The sequence below is a fragment of the Equus asinus genome, chromosome 2 (assembly GCF_041296235.1).
Source record: "Equus asinus isolate D_3611 breed Donkey chromosome 2, EquAss-T2T_v2, whole genome shotgun sequence".
Taxonomy (NCBI): Eukaryota; Metazoa; Chordata; class Mammalia; order Perissodactyla; family Equidae; genus Equus; species Equus asinus.
Window position 1 is genome coordinate 27,009,164 of NC_091791.1, and position 18,270 is coordinate 27,027,433.

The following is an 18,270-nucleotide window of genomic DNA, read 5'->3' on the forward strand; positions in this document are numbered from 1 at the left end:
TTCAAATCTGTGTTCATGGGGTCACTAAGGGTAGGAGCTCGTCCACGGAAAGGGTTACCTGGCCAGCGTAAAAGACCCTCTCTGGGTCAGGGACATACTCGGCACTGAGCTCATGCTTGGGCACTAGTCCCTGCACATCATTGTAGAACTTCACAATGCAGCCATAGTCCTTGACCCTGAGGATAAAGCCGTGTGTCTGCAGACCAGGCTTGGCATCAGCATAGCAGGTAATGGCAGATAGTTTGGATTCAACCAGGGTTTTCTTCAGGGTCATCATCAGCTTCCTGGCTTCAGGGTCACAAAGCAGAACCTAGGGAAAGGATACTGGCTGTCATCAAGTCACCATTACCAAGAGAGCCACTGAGCTGGTGGTCTCCACAACCCCCTAACCCAGGGGCCCTAGTCTCTAAGAACCTGCTCTTCCCTCTGAGAATAATTTCAGCCACAGATCCTCCCTGCATCCTGCTGGATGACAATCTAGAGAGTGCTCACCTCTATTTCAAATCTACTTCCTCCCATAAATCACCCCCCCTGGGCCTGCAGTGACACTAATTATCTCACTTCTACGCTGCCTTAGCTCCCTCCTAGACCACCTGCATCTCGTCCAACAGAATGAATGACTAAACCAATTTACCCCCTCAATACTGCTGAATATTAGCTACAAACTAAGACTGAGAGAGCCAACCATCTCTCATCCCTCAGGAGGTCATCTCCTTGAGGGCAGAGAAATCCCTCCATTTCTAACCTCCTGACCCCACTACTATAAAATTTTGCACAAAGGGATAATCAATATCTTTGTCGACTCAATAGTAATGAGATAAAACGACAATAAGAAAATCTAACATTCTGAATGCCTACACACACTATGCCCTATGCTAAGCACTGTGTATTATCACACTTAATCTTCACAACTACGAAGCTTCTCTTGGGATTCAAGCCTTTGCTATAAACCACTCAAGTTCTGGAAGCTTTGTCTGGGCTATTTCTGTGCCTGGCACACCCTCTACTCCTCCTCAACCTTCCAAATCCTACCCATCCTTTCTAGTTCAAGTCCCACCGCTGCCAGAAATCAAGAAGACATCATTGTCATATAGAGCTGATTTGAAAACTGGTTCTGTCATTTATTAGCTGTATGACTTCAGGCAAGATACTTGGCTTCCCTGAGCTTTAATTTCCCCACCTGAAAAATGAGGACAACTGTTCTTACTCTATAAGGTCGTCTTATGAATTAAATAAAATAATGCACGTCCCATGCCTAGCACTGTAACTGGCACAGAGCACACATTACACGATAGTTGCCATTGATATATATCATCAGTGATCCTTTCTGCCCCAGCCCACCCTCACCTCCCCTTTCTGAGGTATGACTACAGCATGGAGCCTGCACCAAACCACGTGGCAAAAGGTCACACACTGGCCTGGCTCTCTTCATTATGGATATTTTAATTCTCAATTATACTACATAATTCTCAAGAGCAGGGACTCAGCTTCCTCCTCCCAATGGCAGGCACAGCACTGCAGATGTTAAGGTCATTTAGTGGAAAAAGGCAGAAACTTCAGCTGAGAAGCACTACTCTCTTCCCATGTGGTCAAAAACCCACCAGAGACCCTTCAGGAGGCTCACCCGACACTTGACCTCATCCCCAGTGTGGTACTTCTTCTCTGGATTTTTCATCAGGATGTCAGCCAGGTGCATGGGAGGTACCAGGCCCCTGATTTGCTCACCCACCTTCACCAGCATCCCATATGGCTTTATGGTCAGTATCGTGCCCTGGTGAGTCCAAAGAAAAGATGGCATGATGACTCAAGAATGCTCATTCCTCCAGCTCTTAAAACAAAGCACGTCACCCCTCTTTCAAAGCCCAGCTTCCTGGGCTAACTGTGCCAGTTATTCCAGATCTCACAGGGGTAAAGCACATACCCTACACTGATCTGGATGCAATTGGGTTTATTTATGGCAACCTTCACCTCTTTTTGTGTGAGCATGTCTTGTCTCCCTTACCAGTACCTTCTCCAAAGGAAGGGACTATGTCTTCTAAGGAATGAACTCTGCATATAAAGAGGAGCTGCTCAACTAGGGCTAAATGATTGGCCTGGAGAGGCCACTGGAACTGGCTTCTTACTAATATCCTTGGTAGCTCAATTATCACAGAACTAATTTTTGACCTGGTCTAAAAAAACACCATCAAATCCCAGGAGTTATGACCTACTGCCTCTGTGTTGTTGGGTGGTGAGAGTAAGACCTTCCCTTAAAATTAATTACAAATTATCCAAGGGAAGAAAAAGAAATTCCAGTTAGCAGGCAGAGACAAGGAACATGACTTTAAATGTGCTCACACGAGGACTAACAAGCTGACCGTTAACCTGTGAACTAAAGAATGTCTGAAGTTGGGAGGGTAACTAACTATATGTTTGAGGCCTTACCTTTACCAATGCCCCAGGTTTAATGTCATGATATCTAAGATACTGAGCTTCAATAACAGACCTAAAACAAAAGAAAAATACAAGATTAAATGCAGTAGGATAGAGGCTGCCTAAAATTCAGGGCTACTGAAATCATGCTGGCAAGAAACGACACCCTCCCAGGGCCAGGCCAGGAGAAAGTGTGAATTTGCACCTGCCCAGCAGCACAGCTCTACAGCCCACACGTGTTAATGACAGACTTACGTCCGCAGAGACAGCAAAGCCAGTTCATCCATTGGGCTGTAGTCGATGATTCTACACTTGTGAGTGTTCCCTGGCTTGAAGGTCTCAGGATTGAAGACATTCTTAGGATCGGAGAGATGGCTGAGCTATGAAGTACCAAGTGATTAAGGACAAGCAAGAGACAACAGATCTGAGGCAATCAGACATCAAAGTACACCAAGATGACACAACACATTTATCACCTATCATAAAAACAGTACTCTGATTACCTGTTACTCCTCTAACTAAAAAACTGGTGTTTACTATCATAGAATCTCCATAAGGTCAGAGGATACTCTAGATCATGGGTCAGTAAATTAAAGCTCACAAGTCAGTGCCTATTTCTGCAAATACCGTCATGCACTGCGTAATGATGTTTTGGTCAATGACGGACAGCATATATGACGGTGGTCCCATAAGATTAGTACCATGTAGCCTAGGTGTGTAGGAGGCTATATCATCTAGGTTTGGGGTACTGTAGGGAAGGAAGATATTTTCTTCTATCCTTCTAGGTTCTTTTGGCTGATCTAAGAATTAAATTGACATGAGACAGATTAACAGAAGAAAAAGGGAAGTTTAATAACATGCATACATGGGAGAAACTCAGAAAAACCAAGTAACTCGCCAAAATGGTGGAAGCCTTCATCTTAAATACCATCCTCACCTAAAGACAAAAGAACATATTGGCAGTGGGGAGAGTCAGAGACTTCAAAGGAAAGGCAGGCAAATCAGAGGTAGGTAAAAAGGAGCATATGTGTGAAAAACAAGTGTTTGGCCACACAGAAACAGAACACAGAGGGGAGCCAAACAAATATGCTTTTCTAGGTTCCTCCCTGTCTACCATCTAGTTCATGTCATGCTAAGGTGATAGCCTGCTTCTTGAGACAGAAATTTTTTTTTAAGAATTTTTTAAAATTTTATTTTATTGAGGTCATAATAGTTTATAACATTGTGAAATTTCAGTTGTACATTATTTGTTAGTCGCCATATATATATGTGCCCCTTTACCCTTTATGCCCACCCCCAACCTCCTTCTCCTCTGGTAACCCCTAACTGAGGCAGAATTTTTTATCTGAATTCTTTTAAGGCATTAAGGAAAGGTAATAAGAAAAACTTTCTGAGTCTTTTGTTTCTTAAAAATAATCAGCCTAAAATAATCTTCATGTTAAAGAGATACATTTTGGGGTGACAAATTTTGTTCCCCTTCAGTACATTTTATGATGTTCACAGAACAACAAAATTGCCTAACAACGCATTTCTCAGAAGTATCCCTGTCGCTAAACGACGCATGGCTGTAAAAGCTGTACTGGAGCGTACCAATGCCCGTTCATTCACGTACTGTCTATGGCTACTTTCAGGCTGTAACAACAGAGTTGAGTAGTTAGGACAGAGACTGTATAGCCCAAAGGTCTAAAATATGTACCATCCAGCCCTTTAAGAAAAGCTTTGCTGGGCCAGCCCCGGGGGCCTAGTGGTTAAGCTTGGCGCAGTCCACTTAGGCGGCCCAGGTTTGGTTCCCAGGTGCTGACCTACATCACTCGTGTCGGTGGTGACGCAGTGGCAGCAGCTCACATACAAAAAGAGGAAGACTGGAAGCAGATGTTAGCTCAGGGCAAATCTTCCTCAGCCAAAAAAAAAAAAGAAAGAAAGAAAAGAAAAGCTTTGCCAAGCCCTGGTGTAGATCCTAATTCATTCTTATACCTACTATCGACTAGTTATCAAACATGTCAAACTGATTCTAAGACATCCTAACATAACAAATAGACACTGTTCTAGTCCCTGTGAACATTCTGCCTCACTTGGGGATATTCAGAAATAGGAAACTGATACCAAGGGATGAAGAAAGCAGAAGAGGACCTATGAGTCCCAAAAGCTTCTAGTGATAAGATCCCTGACAAAACAAAGAGCCTCCTTACCCGGGCATAGGCCAGAGCCCCATCCTTCAGCCTAAAGGTGGCCCCGGCCTTGCTGAAAAAGCCCTGGACAGGAACGTCATCCAGCACAGCTCCCAGATGCTGGCAAGAGAGCCGGGTGAGGGGGCGCCCAGGCTGCAGGAAGACGGGACGCAGGCTCAGCCGCACAGCTCTGGTCCGAGGATGGACACAGAGGACACAGGCCCGCACCTAGACAAGGGAAAAGGCAAAATGAGCAGGAGGAGGCAGACAGGAGACAAGGCACCTGCAGCAGACTTTCTGAGGTTAAGACTCGCCATGTGCTGACCAGGTTGTGGACATAAGCACGCAAACCGGCTTGTGCAAACAGCATGCAAAAATTCAAACAAAGTGTTCCAGAGGGACTATGTCCGACTAAATCAAAGCTTACTCAAGGCCAGGAAAAATATACCAGCGTCCCCTCAACACCACGAGGCTAACTCATATGCAACAGAAACCATGTACTGGCACCACTACATCAGAGCTCATCGGAAACACCAGAACAGCCTGCTCTGACTGCAAGGTTAAAGCATGTAAAATGTCTCAGTTCTGCAAATACAACTACAGGGAGAAAAAAATGACTAGAAAGAGATTTACCAAAATGTTAATAATATTATCACTAGGTGGTGAAAAACCTTATTTTTACTTTAAAAAAAAGTCTCTATAGCTTCCATTAGCATGCATTACTGTTAAAAACAAAAACGAACAGAAAAAAAAATCATATTAGGATTTTTTAAAAATTCTGAATAACATATATTGGGATTTTCTTCCCAAAATCCATATTCATTGTAGAAAATTTGAATATTAGATAAGGGTAGAAAAATCACCCAGAGTTAAATCACTATTAACTTGATGGCATAATCTTCCAGTATCTTAACCAGGTGTACTCCTTTTAAAGTTTTTTTTCAAAATTGGATCTATATTACTCATACCACTTTTTAAACCACATTTTCCTATTTAAACATATATGTAGTTCTCTTATGTTCAATATTCTTCCAAATCACTTTAGAGCCAGCCCCATGGCTGAGTGGTTAAGTTCACGCGCTCTGCTTTGGCAGCCCAGGGTTTTGCTGGTTTGGATCCTGGGCATGGACTTAGCACCACTCATCAAGCCATGCTGAGCCGGCGTCCCACACAGCAGAACCAGAAGGACCTACAACTAGAAGATACAACTATGCACTGAGGGGCTTTGGGGAGAAGAAGAAAAAGAAAAAGATTGGCAACAGATGTTAGCTCACGGCCAATCTTTAGACAAAATTAAAAAATAAAAAAATACATCACTTTAAACTATAAAAGCAAAAGATTCACTACCAAAAAAGGAAATCAAACTATATAAAAGAATATGAAATAAAAACTAAACGTTGCCTTCTTCTCCACGGGCTTCTTCTTTAACCACTGGTAGTTTCTTGAGGTCCTTCCAAATTACTTCTTATTGCCCTCGCCTCCTCTCTGACACTTGTCCACAGGCAGCCCTAGGACCTGCCCTGTAGCTAGCTGTCTTACTGGATTGGGACACACTGGAATCAAGAAAAGAAAAGACAGGAGCAACATTTCTTACTGCTTGATTTGAGAAATATTTTCCAGCTTTCTTGGGATCCAGGTGCATAAAGTCAACCAGGCCAGTGAAGAATGAGAGGAAGTTTAGCGTAAGGCCAAGCGGAGTCACCTAGAAATAAACAGAACAAGTTATGAAAAACATATGTCTGAAGGAATCAAGAATGTGAGAGATGCTGTTCATACTCAATGCCACATTTTCCATGATAACCGTCTCTCTCTTCCCCCAGCTGAACTATATCAATCTTTCTTCCTATAAAATTAAGTGGCAGAACAACTCCTAGCACTGCCTGCTTCTTTATTCAGTAAGCTCACCCCCTTCCAGATTGACAGGACATCAGCCCTCCCACCCTCAGGATTTCCCAAAGGGATGGAGGGCGCTTTGTACAAGGATCCTCGGGGAACTGCCAGCCTGATAACTTATACAAATTATTGCTAACTTGGTGATTTGCCCAGACTAAGAAGATAAAATCCAACTGCTTGCAAAAGGGAGATACTGACCATGAGCGGGCCAGTTCACCCTGCAGAGACCCCAAAAGCTAAGGAATTAGAGATGAGAAGCACCTCAAAAGAGAGCAATGAGGTAGATGACTGAAATCAGGGAAACTAGGTCAGATCCCAAGGTCCTCTTCTCACCTTATAGATCCACCCCTCTCCTATCTCCACACGCAATGGGAGAGTTATTCCCCAGGAAAATGGTACCAGACTCAAAACACAGCAAGAGTGCAAACACTGAAAATGTGGATTAAGAAAAATTCTGGGGGCCGGCTCCGTGGCCGAGTGGTTAAGTTCGCACGCTCCACTGTGGCGGCCCAGGGTTCGGATCCTGGGTGCAGACATGGCCTTGCTCCTCAGGCCACGTTGAGGTGGCATCCCACATCCCACAACTAGAAGGACCTGCAACTAAGATATACAACCATGTACTGGGGGGGTTGGGGAGATAAAACAGGAGGGGGGAAAAAAAAAAGATTGGCAATAGTTGTTAGCTCAGGTGCCAACCTTTAAAAAAAAAAAGAAAAAGAAAAATTCTGAATGTCGTATGGATACAGATACGGAGACATCCAGCCCCTTTCTCCCACCTGGTCTCAGGCAGTCAGGCTTATTTATACCCTTCTGGGTGGAAGTCAGTAGATCCTTTCTAGAGAAATCTAATATGCCAGAGGAGACTTCTAACAATGATATTTGGAGGTTGCCCAGAGAAAGTCTGCTAGCTCCAGATCCTGACAGTGAAGTCAGCCAGTCAGCAAGTCCCACCGAGGCACGCAGACTTCCTAGGAGTTTTTCAGTGCCTCACTCATAGTACGACAGTCAAAACTAAAATTCAACAGAGAATGGGAAGCTAAAGTTGAGAGATTCCCAGAAGGTAGGATATAGACAAATGCATGCATATATCAAAACAAAGATAAGAATAGAGGAAAAGATAAGAAAATTAGAGAATTAATCCATGAAGTCTAACATCATATTAACAGGAATTACAGAAAAAGAAGAGGAAATTATACTTTAAAACAAACAAAAACAAGATCTGATAAGGGGCTAGGATCCAGAAAATATAAAGAACTCTTACAACTTAACGATAAAAAGACAACCTAATTTTAAAATGAGCAAAGGACTTTTGAATAAATATTTCTCCAAAGAATATACACAAATGGCCAATAAGCCCACGCAAAGATGCTCAACATAACTAATCATTAGAGAAATGCAAATCAAAATCACAATGAGGTACTACTTCCCACCCACTAGGATGGTTATAATAAAAGAAGGACAAGAACAAGTGTTTGTGAGAATGTAGAGAAATTAGACCCCTTACATTGCGGGTGGGAATGCGAAACAGTGCAGACACTTTGGCTGTTCCCCAGAAAGTTAAATGTAGAGTTACTACGTAACCCAGCAGTTCCATTCCTAGGTCTACACCCAACAGGAATGAAAGCACAAGTCCACACAGAAACGTACACATGGATTCCATAGCAGCATTAGTCACAAAAGCCAAAAGTAGGAACAACCCAAATGTCCACCAACTGATGAATGGACAAACAAAATGTGCTATATCCATGTGATGGAATATCATTCAGCCATAAAAAGGAATAAATCATTGACACATGCCACAACATGGATGAACCTTGAAAACATGCTCAGTCACATAACCAGACACAAAAGACCACATATTGTATGATTCCATTTATAGGAAATATCCAGACTAGGCAAATCTAGAGACAAAAAAGTACACCAGTGGTTGCCAGGGGCTGGAGGGAGGGAGGACTGGAGAGTGACCACCAGTGGTTTCAGGTTTTCTTACTGGGGTGATGAAAATCTTCTGGAATTAAATAGTGGTGACGGCTTACACACCTTTGTGAATACACTAAAAAAACCACTGAACGATACACTTCAAAACGGTGAAATCTTACTACAACTATATATGAATTATATCTCAATTTAAAAATTGAGAAAAAGAACAACAACAACACAAGAAACTTTCTCAGAACTGAAGGATCTGCATTTCTGGATTGCAGGAGTCTAGCACAAATAAATGGAGAGAGAGCCAGAATGAAGCACATCATCATGGAATTTTAAAGTAAAAAGGATAAAGACAAGCTCCTTGAACTCTTCCAAAAAGAAAAACCATATACAAAGAAGGAGGAATCAAAATAAAATCAGACTTTTCAACACAAACAGAGGCCAGTGACAATGGGAATACAGACTTCAAAACTCCGAGTTACCTTTGCCCTAGAATTCTAAACCCAGCCTAATTACCAACCACACGAAAGAGCAGAACAAAGACGTTTTCAGACATAGTAGGTATGCAGAAAAGAGTTAACATAGCCAACGGGAGACTGCGCTCCTTAGAAAAGCCTGCTTGCGAGGTTGGCCCTCGGCTGGTGTGTGGGAACTTAGATTCCATTCCCAACACTCCCAGAACTGAGCAGCTCACTGTACTTAACCTGTTTGTGCAAACAATATGTCTTATGTTAAACACTCACTCTCCTTCTGAGAGTCTGGATTTTGGTAGATGCCAGGCAGAGGGTGCCTACGTGACCAGCCCCAATAAAAACCCTCAGGCAGAGTTTCTAATGAGCTTCCTTGCAGACAACATTTCACATGTGTTGTCATAACTTGTTGCTGGAGGAATTAAGTACACCCTTTGTGACTCTGCTGGGAGAGAACTCTCAGAGGCCTGTGCCTCGTTTCTTCCGGGCTTCACTCCATGGGGCTTTCCTTTTGCTGTTTTTGCTTTGCCTCCTTTCACTGTAATCAATCACAGCTGTCAGTACCACTATGCTGGGTCCTGTGAGTCTTCCTAGTGAATCATCCAACCTGGGAGTGGTCTTGGGGATCCCCAACACACTAGGTCAAGAAATTAACCTCCCATGTACCTTTCTGAGGATGCTTCTGAAGAATGTGCCACATTAAAATGAGGGAGCAAATTAAAGAAGAGAAATACATGGAATCAAAGAAGGCTCCAGTACAAGAGAGTGGCGAAGGATCCAGGATAACAGAAGGGAAGTCCCAGCACACCAGCTCTGCAGGAGCTCTACAGAGCAACCAGTCCAGGCTGGAGAAGGATGACAGTAAAAAGGACTCCAGGTCGAAAAAAAAGTAACTAAGAGGTTATTTAAAGGGTTTGAAAACACGGAAAATTGTAGTGAGAGGAAAATAACTACAGGATGTGTGAAGAAATACTGATAAGCAGGAATACATTTTGGTAAATGACTAAAACAAAGCTGATTATCAACAACAGAGAAAAAAAGCTATTCAAGAAAGTCATATTATATTACCTAGCTCAACACTGCACAATATGTACACAGTCATCCTAATTTAAATACTGAATACTGATTTAATCAAAGTTTTAATATGCCACTGTTGGGAGGTTGGGGAAGGGAAGGGAAAATCAAGAGAGCCAAGTCTTATCTACTGTGATAAGAAGTTACAACTCAATGCCTACAATTGATAAACCAAGAGACGCCAGCAGAGGCCAATTACTTAGAAATACAGAGGTAAATTTCAAAAGATAAACTAACAGAGTTAAAGATGGGGGTTAGGGGGGATGAAACAGTTCTTCATTAAAAGTCTTCTAATACTATTTGATCTTTTAGAGAAGATCTGTCCAACAGAAATCTAAGCCACACATGAAATTTTCTAGCAGTCACATTTTAAAAACTACAAAGAAACAGGTGAAATTTATTTTAATAGTTTATTTAACAGTCTGGAAGAAACCAAGTGCAAGCTTACAAGAGTTCTCTCCCAGTGGAGTCACAAAGTAACTCCTCCAGCAACAAGTTATGACAACACGTGAAATGTTGTCTATCAATATATCCAACGTATGACCATTTCAATATGTGGTACTGGCTACTTTTCAAGCGCTCAATGGCCACATGTGACCAGTGGCTACCTTACTAGATGGCACAATTTTAGACTGTGTGCAGGTATTACTTCAATAAGAAGTACTGTTATTTTAGAAAACAGTAGTAACAATGAATGGCTTACCTTCTGTACCTGGGCTTTGACTACCAGCCCTGGTAGCAAGTTATTAAGGGTCCAGTTATGCTCCTCAGTAGCAATGGCAGTAGAAACTTCTGAATGACCAATAGACAGACTAACAACTCCTCCGCTGCCTTTTACCTCTTCAATGATGCAGTTCAGGTACTGGCCCACCTTCAGTTTAGCACCTGCAAGCCCAGCCCCAAAAAGGAAAAATACCTCCATGAGAAGGACCTTTAACGTGGGCTCAAGCAACACCTGAAAGGATGCATGGCGACCTGCCCAGCTACCACATAATACTCCCCACATTCCTAATCTCTAAGGGACCAACTACAAGAAGGGAGGGAAGTGCCCCTAACTGATCTGGAATCAACTACCCCACAAAAATATGAAAATCTCAGTGAGGCAAGAGAATGCTTGTTCAGAGGCCCTGGGGGCCCAAATTTCAGTAGAATCTTCTAGGTGAGAAAAAGTGAAACTGATCCATCAGATCTTGGTGAGAGATACCCTGGCCCTTCATACATCTTCCCTTTTCTATCAGCTGTATTAACCACTCATTTTAGCAAAACCAAACAGCCTCGGGCTCACCAGTCAGTCATTTTACTCACCAAAGTGGCATTTATATATAATCTCCATATACACCACCTCACTATCACGCACTGGCCCCTCTTCCTCCCCTCACCTTTGTTCTGCCGGATATACTCCTGTGCTTTCTGCAGTGGCAGAAAAGCTCTGGCCCCAGCAACACCAATGTCCACTAGATAGCCATGGTCTTCTAGGCTGGACACGGTGCCTGTGAGCAGCTGAAGAAAGAGAAAGCATTCCAAAAAGTTCAAAAGTTGAGGTAACGGCACACACAGCAAACATGCACAACCAAAGGCGAATGCTGCCACCATCAATCTCAACATCATCCCATAATCCTACCCGACTCCCCTCAATTTTCACTTTAAACCTCAATCCCACTAGAAGATAGAAGAGGGAAAGATATTAACTTGAATTCTCCCAGGGTTTGAAGGATCTTATGGTTTCCAGACAGTGAGGAGTGTCGTACACAGTTGAATAATGAATGACAGAGAGGTCTCTCCCCTGGAGAATTTTCAGAAGATAGGAAAGACCTTTATGTTACTCAAAGAGAGAGAAACCAGATGGCCCCGCAAGGTCATCCCCCAGCACCATGACTAGTGAGAATCCAGAACTACCCCTCTAGCTGTCATCATGTCTTTGCTAAGCACCTCCAAGACATCAAAAAATAATCTTGCCAACCTCCTTTAGATTTCATGGGAAGCAGTGTGGCATTCAAATCTGGCTCTGACGCTTACTAGCTACTTGATCCTTGGCAAGTCATTTAAACGTTTCTGAGTGCATTTTCTCAAACATACAACAGTGATATCTATCTGCCTCACAGGGCTGCTGTGAGAATTTCCTCAGACGACGTGTGTAAAACAGCACCTGTCATACAGCAGGCTCTCAACACCTGTTGACTTCCTACAATTTGGTTTACTTCTACTCCCATTTCTACACAACTTCCAGGGCCTGTCTCAAACTCCACCACTTCTAACTGAACGTTTACAAGATCATATTGCTCTCCTTCCCCTAATTTACAAGAGCGCTTATATGAGTGTAGCTTTTGTACCTACTGGACTTGCAGGCTCTGAGCTAGGTCACAGGACTGCGAGACTCAGGAGTGGGCCAGCCACTAATGCAGCTGACAGACTAACTGCCCTGTCTACCCTGTCTCTTGCTCCAGAGAGCAGCCTTCAAGCATTCCCCACAAATGCCAGATGGCCTTTGAAAAAGACTTCATCTGTGAAGAAGTCTTGGTAAGTAAGGCACTTCCAGGAACTTCTTCTCAGCAGTAGTAAATCCCCTGATAAGGATGCTTATAGTCACTTTTTTTGCCACTAGTAAATTTTGGACTTCCTCCCCTCCCAGGTAACGTGATTAGGTTCAAGTCTTCGATTTCCATTAAGTACCCAAAGCATCCTGGAGACCTCCCAGGAAAAGACCCACGCCCATGTGTAACAGTTAAGCTGAAGGAAAGGCGGTCTAGACACTCCCCAGGAGGCAGGGCAGGGGGAAGGCACATCGTCTACTCCTCTTCCCTGAGCCCAGATACGTACCATGCCTGGCTTCAGGGCCTCAGCACTCAATACTTCGTTGACATTTTTTGGGTTCAGAGATAGCTTGACATTCTTTTTGCCCTTCTCTGTGACGCTCAGACTGCTCACCACACATCTCACCAGCATCCCAGGCGAGAAGAGTTCAGGCAAGCGGGCCAGGTCCTGCATAATACAAATGAGAAAGATGTGATACATACCCCTCCCTTGAAGCAAGAATCCACTGCTCACATCTGGCTCAGTGGTTTTTCATCCTCAGACCTTAAAGAACCCAAAAGGCGGATGAAGAGAGTAACCACTTGCCCACAGAGGAAGAAGGGTCTGTGGCCGAGTTACAGTCTTGAATCTCAGCAGAAGGCCTCCAAATACCTCCACACAATGGGCAGATGTAAAATGACTTGTCAGAAGAGTTGTCTGTATTCACTGTCTCCACTTCTTCATCTCCTACTTGCTCTTCAGCTCACTGCATCTGTATCCCACCTCTCTCACCCCACCACTTTCTCTCCCAAGAAAATCACCAGTGATTCCCACGTCGCTAAACCCAGCCCATTTTGCAGTCTTTCTCTTAGGCCACCTTTAAAAAGCGTTTAACACTGGTGATCACTCCTGCCTTCTTTAAACATTTTCTCCCTGGTTTCCAAGCCCCTTCATTTCCTGGTTGTCTTCTCTCTCTCTCTGGCCGCTCCTGTTTCTTCTGACAGCAACTCTCCTTCTACTCAGCAATCGAAATACAGTATTTACTCCAGGCTCAGTCTTATAGTCTCTTCTCCCTCTATTTGCTCCCTCTAAGCAACTTCTTCCCCCTTGATAGCTTCAATTACCACCCACACAAAGAAGTCTCACACATTTATGACTCTAGCCCAGACTTCCCTGAGCTCTGGAATCACCTGTTTACCGAATGTCTCAACTGCAACTCAAACTCAGCATATCAAAAGTTCCTATCACGATCCTCTCTTCCAACCCAGGACATCTTTTAAGGTTTCCTATCTCGGTGGCATGGCCAACTGTCGAGTCATGCTCAACAGAAACCTAGGACTCCTTCCTGACACTTCTCTCTGCCTCACCACCCATATCGAATCCATCACCAGCCACTGACTTTACCTCCTCAGTCCCCAGTAAATCCTGACCCCAAGCTGCCATCCATCTCCAAGCCTGGACTACCACAATAGCCTCCTAACTGGTCTCTAGGCAACTACTCACACCTCTTCCATCTCTTCTCTGTGCTGTCTACATGTCACTCACCCCAACGAGAATATTCCAAGAGCTTCCCATTGATTCTAGAATTAAAAACCAATCCTAACTATGGTCTGGCCTCCACCCAGCTCTCCAGCCCCATCCCACACCACACTCTCCCTTGCTCTCTCTGCTCTCGCCACAGTAGCCTTCTCTCTGCTGCGTATCGAGCTCCTTCTGCTCAATTCCCTTCCTTCTTTACACAGTAAACCCTCAGCCTTCAGACCGCAGCTCAAGCATCTTTTCCTCAGGGAAGCCTTCCACACTCCCTGGACTAAGTCAAAATCCCCTTATTTAAAAACAAAAAAAATCCTCTATTATAAACTCTCATGGCACCTTGTACCTTTCTTTCTTAGCACTTAGCAGTTGTTAATTATACATTTATTTGTGCAGCAATAATTTATTTCCAGTCACAGGTTTCATCCGGATTTCCCTCACCTTTAGAGGTTCTTCTTGCGCCACTTGCTCACTCAGCTTTTTGGTGTAAGCATCACAGATTTCAGTCACTTGCACAAACCCCTGGAGGCCATTGGGGAGACTAATCACCAGTTCCAGTTCATTTACCTCTTTCACACAACCCAAAATCCGCATCCCCTCACACAGGGACTAGAAGAGAAAAAGGGGAAATGTGTACAACAGGGAAGAGAACAATGATTGGGGAGGTTAGCAGGTCTGGCTTTCAGTCCCAACTCGGACATACAAAAGCTACAGGAAATACCTATGTGGATAAGTCAGTGTGCTTATCAAACATCCGACTGAGCACTGTAAAAGGTCTAAATCATACAACAGTGTTAACAGCACTATGGTGCTGGAGGGCATTTTTGCCTTTTATCTTATTCCAAGCAACCCAAACTCAAATGCCTGGCAGGCAACAAAATGAAGGAAGCAGGCCAGTGGAGCCCATGGCCATCTGGAGCGTGTAGGCCAGGTCTAAAGGGTGCAACCACTACTCAGCTCCAGGGGACTACAAACACGAGGGAATGCGTGCTTGTGTAGTTGGCAATTTCATATTTTTACTAGAAGCCAGAAGTCACGTTTTTATATGAAATTTTTTAGTTTTCTAATGTTGGCACCAAATTAAACAACTGCTTTTTTAAGTATCATATAGGACAAACAAAACACTTCTGCAGGCTGAATCTGAATCTTGCCCTTCAGAATCATTTGACTATTATTCTTTTTATAACATATATCGGAGTTTTATAAAAATTTAAGGAACATAATAACCACTTCACTTTTCTGAGATATACTTTCCACAATGATGAAAGGGTAGAATGAGAATGATCGCTAAAGTTATTGCCAGTTCTAACCTATGGATCTACTAAAATATAAGTTCCATGCAAGATGGGGGACTCAGCAGCTAAAAAGAAAAACACATAAACCAAAAACCAATACATGATCCCAGGCACTGTTTAATAATTGAAGGAAATAATGCTCAATTCTGAGCACAAACTACAAGAATCTCTATAGACACAAACATACACTATATATACAAAGGAAGAAAGGAATGAAGGAAAGAAGGAAGGAAAGAGGGAAAGAAGAATATATACACACTTAAGCAACCCGGGTAGTTTGTTTAAAACAAAACCAAACTTCAACAAACCTCAATACTAAGGATATCAAATTTCTCTCTTATAGATTTGCTGCTTTCTCTCTTTTCAATTTTCAACTTCTTTGTTTTTGCTGGTCCTTTCTGGTTCTTTTTCCTTTTGGTGGATTCTTGTTCAGTAGAAATCTTAAAGGGAGAAAAAAGATGCAAAAGAATGAAAAGCAGCAATCCTGGCCTTTCTCTCCAATTTCAGGTTATCCGTCACCTTGTCTTGTTACTCCTCCACTCCACCCCACTCCCAACTGTTCCTTTAATTCCTGCTTCAATCCCGACTCTCTCATTCTGCCATCAATGCTCCCTTTCCCCAAAGTCGGGGCCTCCTTCATGTTCTCAAAAGCCCCTTCTCTCCTGTATTCTTCCTCCCTTGACTGGAATGGGCATTGGGGTTCCCCAGTCTAAGAAGAAATTTGGAATAGAGCATAAAAAATGGAAGGTGGAGTCATGGAGACCTGAGTTAAACTCCCAACTCCACCATAACAAGCTGTGTGGCTTCGTCTAAATTATATAACCTCTCTGAGCCTTAGTTCCTCATCATGGAGTGGCAAACTCTACTTCATAGTATAGCTGGAAAGATTACATAAAACAGACATAAGGCCATACAATCAAACATTAGTTCTCTTCCCTCTAGCATTTGGAACACAGCCTACTCTAGGTAAAGACTGCAAATTCTGGCCATTATACATGGCAAGGACCCCATTCAAAAATTCAATGATCAAACTGTTTTCTCTCCATCCTTAATCAACATGGCACAAAGTTCCTAAGAATAAGGAACAAAAGCATTGCAAACTTAACTACTAAATGCCATACTTCAAAAGATACAGCTTTGTGGTGGTATGGACTCTCTAACAAGGTCAATTTACAAAAGTAGACTTCAGAAAGAAACAAATCTGGGGGCCAGCCCCAGTGCACTCTGCTTCAGTGGCCCAGGTTCAGATCCCAGGCGCAGACCTACATCCCTCTGTTAGTGGCCATGCTGTGCTGGTGGCCCACATACTAAAAAATAAAGGGGGGCTGGCCCTGTGGCTGAGTGGTTAAGTTTGTCCGCTCCACTTCGGCAGCCCAGGGTTTCGCTGGTTCAGATCCTGGGCGTGGACATGGGACCACTCATCAGGCCACGCTGAGGCAGCATCCCACATGCCACAACCAGAAGGACCCACAACTAGAATATACAATTATGTACTAGGGGCATTTTGGGAGAAAAAGCAATAAAAAAAAATTTTTTTAAATAAGGGAAGATTAGCATGGATGTTAGCTCAGGGAGACTCTTCCTTGGCAAAAAAAAAAAAAAAAAGAAACAAACAAATCTGGAAAATAACACATTCTCAAACAAGGCTCATTCTTTACAAGGACACTAGGGAGAAAATGTTCACTGAGTCTTACCAAACACACTACTTACATCAAATAAGTTGTCTTGTTCAACTGACTGCTGGAAAGCCTTCTCTGATTTGTGGGGCTTTCTCGTACCCCCTCGGGGGAAGCTTTCTTCCATGGTTGCCATGTTTGGGTCTCCTAAAAACAACACAAATAGTGACAGTGAGACATGTAGCCCTAGTGCCAGACTTCCTGAAGGCTGTCATCAATGGGCAAGAGATAGAGCCTTCTAGCACCAATGTGCTAGACAGCATTCAGGACTGAGAAATAGATGGTTTGATGCCAGGTCCCCGATAATCCATAATTCACCTTTCCAAAGATCTCTACTTCAAAACCACAAGTCCACACATTTTCCTCTGGGAAAAGAAGTTCTAGATTCAATGTAGTAAATATCATTAAGCAGCTACAGTTAAGACGCACACACATAAACAAATGTATAACCCCTTACCTTCAAAAAACACGCACACTTTTAAGACAAAACAATTACACAAATAATTTAAAACACAAATTAGATTATAAACTATCAACAAAGAGGTAGAAAGTGATGACGCTTCAGTAAAGGAGGTGAGCTTCCTAAAGAAGATGCTTTTGAGCTGAACCGTTAGAAGACAAATAGGATTTTGACAGGCAGAAAGGGAAAAGGAGAAGGAACGTGAGAAAAGGCATGGAAACAGGAAAAGCCAATTATTTCAACGAGCAACGAGCAAGTTGTCTGTCAAACAACTGCTCAAAAGCTTGCTGTTCCCTTTCCGTGAAGAAGTGTTCAACTAGACCACAGGGCAAATAAAGCATAATAACCGAAGGTACATTTTAAGACAGATTGGGCTTTTTTATGGAAGATCTTGAATTAGATATGAGTAGTTTAATGTTTACTTTGGTAAGTCAGAGCCTTAAGTACGGGAAGAGATAGAACAGTAATCAAGAAAAATATCCTGCAGGCTATAGATTGGTCAGGACTAGAGACAGGACTGAAGGAAGGTAAACCGGGCAGAAGGATTCAACCGCAATACAGCAGAGAAATCATGAGAACCAGAACTAGGTAGAAGTGAGAAGGGAAGACAGGAGGGGATGGTTCTGAGAGACACTTGGGAATAAGAATCTAGAAAGGCTTGAGACTACAGAAGAGGTGACAACCGAGGGGAGCCTAGGATTTGGAATCAGGAATGGGTGTACGTTTCGTAGAAACAGGAAAGTGCAGAAGGATTCAGTTTGCTGGGAACTTGACCCTTAATCTCATTTCAGACAAGTTGGAAACTGAAGCTTCAAAGCGTAAAGCGATCCAGCGGCAAAGAAGAGACTT

The 18,270-nt window shown here is 43.1% G+C and overlaps 1 protein-coding gene across 3 annotated transcripts in view; it reads right to left on the minus strand.

The window, feature by feature from the left end:
* The window catches only part of PDCD11 (programmed cell death 11), a 43,934-nt gene that overhangs the window by 25,324 nt on the left and 340 nt on the right, over nucleotides 1-18,270 (minus strand). For all 3 annotated transcript variants that reach the window (XM_044751518.2, XM_044751528.2, XM_044751522.2), the window contains exons 2-13: nucleotides 16,996-17,108; nucleotides 15,594-15,725; nucleotides 14,432-14,599; nucleotides 12,764-12,925; nucleotides 11,326-11,446; nucleotides 10,650-10,831; nucleotides 6,175-6,282; nucleotides 4,602-4,808; nucleotides 2,668-2,792; nucleotides 2,425-2,485; nucleotides 1,625-1,771; nucleotides 59-310 (exon numbers count right to left, since the gene is read on the minus strand). In XM_044751518.2, the coding sequence (XP_044607453.1) occupies nucleotides 59-310; nucleotides 1,625-1,771; nucleotides 2,425-2,485; nucleotides 2,668-2,792; nucleotides 4,602-4,808; nucleotides 6,175-6,282; nucleotides 10,650-10,831; nucleotides 11,326-11,446; nucleotides 12,764-12,925; nucleotides 14,432-14,599; nucleotides 15,594-15,725; nucleotides 16,996-17,097 (1,767 nt within the window). In that variant the 5' untranslated portion in view covers nucleotides 17,098-17,108. The remainder of the gene's footprint in view (nucleotides 1-58; nucleotides 311-1,624; nucleotides 1,772-2,424; nucleotides 2,486-2,667; nucleotides 2,793-4,601; nucleotides 4,809-6,174; nucleotides 6,283-10,649; nucleotides 10,832-11,325; nucleotides 11,447-12,763; nucleotides 12,926-14,431; nucleotides 14,600-15,593; nucleotides 15,726-16,995; nucleotides 17,109-18,270) is intronic.